Below are 5443 nucleotides of genomic sequence, written 5' to 3' on the forward strand. Positions count from 1 at the left end.
TTCCCCACTCTGTCTCTGGTGAATCCTCTCACCCCAGCCCCCACCCCCATCTCTGGCCTGTGTCCCAGCTCTTGTATGCATAAATAAATAAATCTTTTAAAAAAAAAGAAAAGAAAAGAAATAAGTCCAGAAACAGTAGCAAAAACATATTTGAGAGGTGTGGAGGCCACTAAGAAAAAAAATGAGAAACAGCTTGAGTGTTTCAAGTAGTTCTCCCTCTAGGGAACTAATCTTGGTGGTAAAGGTAGGCTTTACGATTCTAAGCTTTTAACTTCAAAATCACATGCAAGTGTAATTTTGATTTTAAAAAAAGTTGAAAGGAGCAGGAAAATAAATCTAACAGCAATTTAATTTAGAACCAAGTTTCACATCATATATAACCTACATTTGATGCCTGTTTGATGGCATTTGCTCCATTCCATTCTCATAAAGTTGTTAAGTTTTAGCAGTGATCCAATGAAACCACTTTTAAATTTCTAGCTCTGACTGCTGTCAACAAGAACTTGAGAGGTGCAAGTTTCCATCCTTGAAGGGAACCTTGGTGTGGCCTGGAAGGCACAGAAACAAGTCACTTTATAATTTGTTGCCTCTGAAAGTAATGATGATGTTGCTTCTGCAACCACACCTGTGAACAAGAAATCCTGAGTAACACCAGATGAGTAAAAGCAAGAGAAAACAAAAACTAAATTGAAGAATTCCAGAAAGAAGACATCCCAGTACAAGAGAAAATCCTTAAGAAAAGGCTTTATAGGACAAGCTGCAACTTCCAACAGTCCCCATGGATGTGGAGAAGTCTCAAGAAGAAAGCATTGGAAAACAAGGCAGTAGTGAAGGAGAAACAAAGAATAGGTCTCCCCATACCTCTAATTGCAGTGCAGCCAATGAAGACCTACAGTTGGGTAAGATTAGCGAGGAAGATGATTTTCAAGGTGTTTAAGGGAAAAGAAAATCAGCATCTAAAGTTGTGGCACAACAGAGGAAGAATCTTTTGGACGACAGTGATGGTGATAGTACTGGTGACTCCAAACCAGACTTTGCAGCTGATGGAAACTGAGGAGGATTCTGATTTTGATGAGAGTGAAGATAGTGATGAAAAATCACTGGGAGAAAAAGTAAAGTTAAAGAAATTAAAAAGAAAGAAATGAAGGTCAAATCCCCAGTTGAAAGGAAGAGAAGGAAACCAAGTCCAAATATAATGCTTTATTAGCTGTGGTCAATCAGGATGTTGGCCATCACCAAAAAAGGCATCCCTTTCTTGTTAGGAAACCAATGTAAAATGCAGTCCCCCAGTGGAAAGCTGGAGTGGGCCCAACCAGACGATTCCAGAAGAAGTGGCAACATCAGCAGCTCACTGGCAGGGGTGTCTTAAGTCTCCAAATCACAGCGTTCCCCTTGGTTTGTTTGGATAGGCATGAGGTAAACCTCTGGATACAAATGCCACTAATGGTTGAGTATGGTGGCAAAGAAATGTGTGGTTAAGAGAATTAATTTATGGGCCTCCCCTGGTGGCAAGGCTGAGCCCTTGGTTGCGAGGCTGCCCACAGCCTCTGTAGCGCCAGTTCAATCCCCGGCCACCGGCGAGGGTCCCACAAAAAAAAAAAAAAAAAAAGAATTCATTTATGCAGGTGTTCATATTTGAGGAGGGTCTCATAATACAAAGGAATCCTTTAGCATGTCATCTACATTCTCTCTACCCACTTTATGATTACGTTCTCTGAACACCTATTTAGGACTTCAATAAGAGGTTTGTTTATAAAAATGATCTTGTAATGTCATTCCATCTAAAGAGCAGATTCTATTTTCCTTATGTATAATAAGTTAGTGTCATTAAGCGGTTGTCAGTGTGACATGGAGGAAGTTCACAATACCTGCTGCCCTGTTCTAACTTTGTCTCCTTTATGGCACCTTCCCTTGAAGTGTAGAATTTATCTGGCAAAAGCAAATATTCCCCGGGGGGCCTCCCTGGTGGCTCAAGGGGCTGCTCAAGTCTCAGCACTACAAAGCTATTGGCAGCCATCCCCGGCCTGGGAGCTGACCCACATGGCACAGCAGACCTCTCCTGTCTCGCCCACTGCTCCCCTCAGCAGTGCATTTCAGTCAGTCTGCCTGTTTTGTTCTCCACTCCGTCTCTGGTGAATCCTCTCACTCCCCGACCCCACACACATACCTCTGGCCTGTACCCCAGTTCTTATATGCATAAATAAATAAATCTTTTTAAAAAGGTGGGGGAAGGAAACATTCCCATTTCTTCCAGTAGATAGTTCTGAAATTGTTTAAGTTTCTTTTTTTTTTTTTTTACAAACTGTTTATTTTCCATTAACCTTATTTCCACTTTCTGTTCAAGTCTCTGGAAGAACAGCTTAAGACCACTCAGTGGTTGTTCCCACCCACTCAGTGGCTTGAGCAGTGGGAGCTGCAGACCAGTCTTCAGTGGCAGGCTGGGCGCTTCAGTCTTCAGTAGGGAACTGCTGGACAGGTACAGAGGGCACCTGCACGCCTTCAGACCAGTCTGCCACTTCAGGCTGAGTAGCAGTAAACTCAGGAGCTGGAGCCGTCCATTCGCCCTGAAATTCCTCCTTGGTCACAGCCTTTTCAGCAGCAGCCTGCTCTTCCTTTTCAATCTCTTCAGGATCCCTGTAGAAGTAGAGATCAGGCATGACCTCCCAAGGGTGTTCACGGGAGATGGTGCCACGCATGCGCAGAACTTCCCGGGCCAGCATCCACCACATGAGACCCACTGAGTGAGCTCCCTTATTGTTGCAGGGGATGGCAATGTCCACACAGCGCAGAGGAGAGTCTGTGTTACACAGAGCAATGGTAGGCAGGTTAACGTAGGATGCCTCTGTGAGAGGCTGGTGGTCAGCCCTGAGATCGGTAACCACCAAAAGTCTTGGCTCCCGGAAAGCTGCCTGGATCTGGTTAGTGAAGGTTCCAGGAGTGAAGCGGCCAGCAATAGGAGTGGCTCCAGTGGCAGCAGCAAACTTTAGCACAGCTCGCTGGCCAGTGTTCCTGGACGATATGACACTGACATCAGCCGGATTTTCAATGGCAACAATGGCACGAGCTGCCAGCAGGAGCTTCTCCCAGGTTCTCTTCAAATTTATGATATAGATGCCATCACTTTTCCTTTTGTAGATGTACTGTTCCATCTGGAAGTCAAGGTTGGTGCCACCTAAGTGGGTTCCTGCTGCAAGGAATTTGAGGACATCCTCCTCCTTCATTTGCAGGACATCGAGGGCTCCGGACATTGTGAAAGTTTCCCCTTTAAGTTACGACGGGAACCCAGAACAACGCCGTATGGATCCCTCTCTGGGCAGCGCGGAAAGCTGTTTAAGTTTCTTAAGCTACGTAGTCACTACAGGGTTTATGAAAAAATAGAGTTTTCTCAAAGATTCTCAGGCTGATTTTCCCCCTTGACCTTCCAGCACAGGTAGCCTGATAGATAACACGTAGCCTTGAGATGTAGTCTGCATGTGCAGAAAGCAGCAAATAACTAACCTTGATGTAGGGTTGGCATGCGCAAACACATGTTTCTGTAAACAAGGCTTATAGCTGGCCCTGTGCCGGCTTTGTCTATAAATCATATAAAAGCGAATAGGGTTCCGCCAGGGGGGCCACTCACTAGTCACTTATGGGGCACCAGGCTGCTGCAGCTCAGAGGGGCTGCCGCCGCTGGACGCTGCCACCATTGCTACCTGTGTATCTCCTCCTGCTGTAATCAAGACTTGTTCCTGGCCCCACATATGGGCTTTGTGACCGGGTTTCTTGTCTGCTGCCATTGAGAACCAGGCAAGCTTGTACCTGAGGCCCGACAGCCACTTTTATTGCAAGAATACTTCATGTCTTAGTCAATGATTTTTATAGTAGTAATTCAGAATTATTTTGCAAACTAAAACAGTTGCTATATTATGGTGTATTTCTCCTACTTAGAAGTAGATGGTTATTGTATAGCAAATAAAATTTAATGACATTTTATAAAGTCCTCATTGTCAAAACCTTTTAAGAAAGTGAAAAAAATTCAATATGCTTTATGCCTTCACAACATTGTCTCCATTTGCCTCTGATTGTCTACATTTCATGACAAAATGAGTGCTTTGCTGAAAAATGTTTGCCTTTTTATTGTAAATACGGATTTTTATTGTAAATAAGGCAATCATTTTATGTTAAGTCAGTTCTTTAGAGGGTAGCTGTGGGCTACTTACTCATACTTATTATGATATTAAGATATTTTATATTTATGGTAAGAATTTCAACCACCTCCTGAACACTTTTTTTTAAAAAAAGATTTATCTTTATTTATGCATATAAAAACTGGGGTGTAGGCCAGAGGTACAGGGAGATAAGGGGATTTACCAGAGACAGAGTGAGGAGCCGTACAGGCAGATTTACTGAAATACACTGCTGAGGGGAGCAGCAGGCGAGACAGGAGAGGTTCCCTGTGCCATGTGTATTAGCTTCCTGGCCAGGGATTAAATTCATGCTGTAGTGGCTGGTGCTAACTTGATAGTGCTGAGACTTTAACCTCTGTGCCACCAGGGAGGCCCACCTCTGGAACATTTTTTAGATTTATTTTATTTATGCATGCATTCAAGAGCTGGGGTGGCCAGAGGTAGGGGATGAGAAGATTCACCAGAGGCAGAGTGGGGAGCAGAACAGGCTGACTGACTGAAATACACTGCAGAGGGGAGCAGAGGGCGTGACAGGAGAGGTCTATTGCACCTTCTGGGTCACCTCCCTAGCCAGGGATGGAAATCATGCTGCAGTGGCTGCAGATTGCTTCATAGTGCTGAGACTTAATCCCTGCACTACCAGGGATGCCCCCTCCTGAACACTTTTTAATGAAAAATTTTCAAATTATGTTAACCATTAAGAAATACATAATACAGGGCCTCCCTTACGGAGCAAGGGGTTAAGACACAGCACTATGAAGCTACCCGCAGCCACTGCAGCACAAGTTCAAGCCCCAGCCAGAGAGGTGACCCACATGGCGCAGCAGACCTCTACTGTCTCGCCCACTGCTCCCCTCAGCAGTGTGTTTCAGTCAATCTGCCTTTTCTGTTCCACACTCTGTGAATCCTCTCACACACACACCCCCCACACACACACACCTCTGGCCTGTAGCCCAGCTCTTGTATGCACAAATAAATAAATCTTTTTTTTAAAAAAAGAAATATGTAATACTTAGCTCAGTTCTTGGTTTATGGAAATATCTGTGTTAATGCAAAAAATGAGTAATTTAGAAATATGGTTAAAGTGAACATTAGCCTATTGCTATTGTACTTTAGTTTTCTAATCTAGTTTATATTTCTATACTGTTTTACCACCTCACCTACCTCATCACACCCCACTCACTATTGAAAATATATTTTCCAGGTACATATTACTGAGGTACTCTATATGGTACAGTTCAATAATAAACCTTTTTGTTTTGCATTAAAAAATA

The 5443-nt window shown here is 43.7% G+C and overlaps 1 protein-coding gene across 1 annotated transcript; it reads right to left on the bottom strand.

The window, feature by feature from the left end:
• Positions 1-2230: 2230 nt before the first annotated feature.
• On the bottom strand, positions 2231-3248 carry LOC311175496 (small ribosomal subunit protein uS2-like; the record flags this gene model as incomplete). Its single annotated transcript, XM_084240385.1, has 1 exon — positions 2231-3248. One exon carries the CDS (start codon positions 3246-3248, stop codon positions 2448-2450), a length of 801 nt encoding a protein of 266 aa, XP_084096511.1. The 3' UTR covers positions 2231-2447.
• Between the last annotated feature and the right edge of the window lie 2195 nt (positions 3249-5443).

The sequence above is a fragment of the Talpa europaea genome, assembly GCF_964194135.1.
Source record: "Talpa europaea genome assembly, chromosome: 8".
NCBI classification, from domain to species: Eukaryota; Metazoa; Chordata; class Mammalia; order Eulipotyphla; family Talpidae; genus Talpa; species Talpa europaea.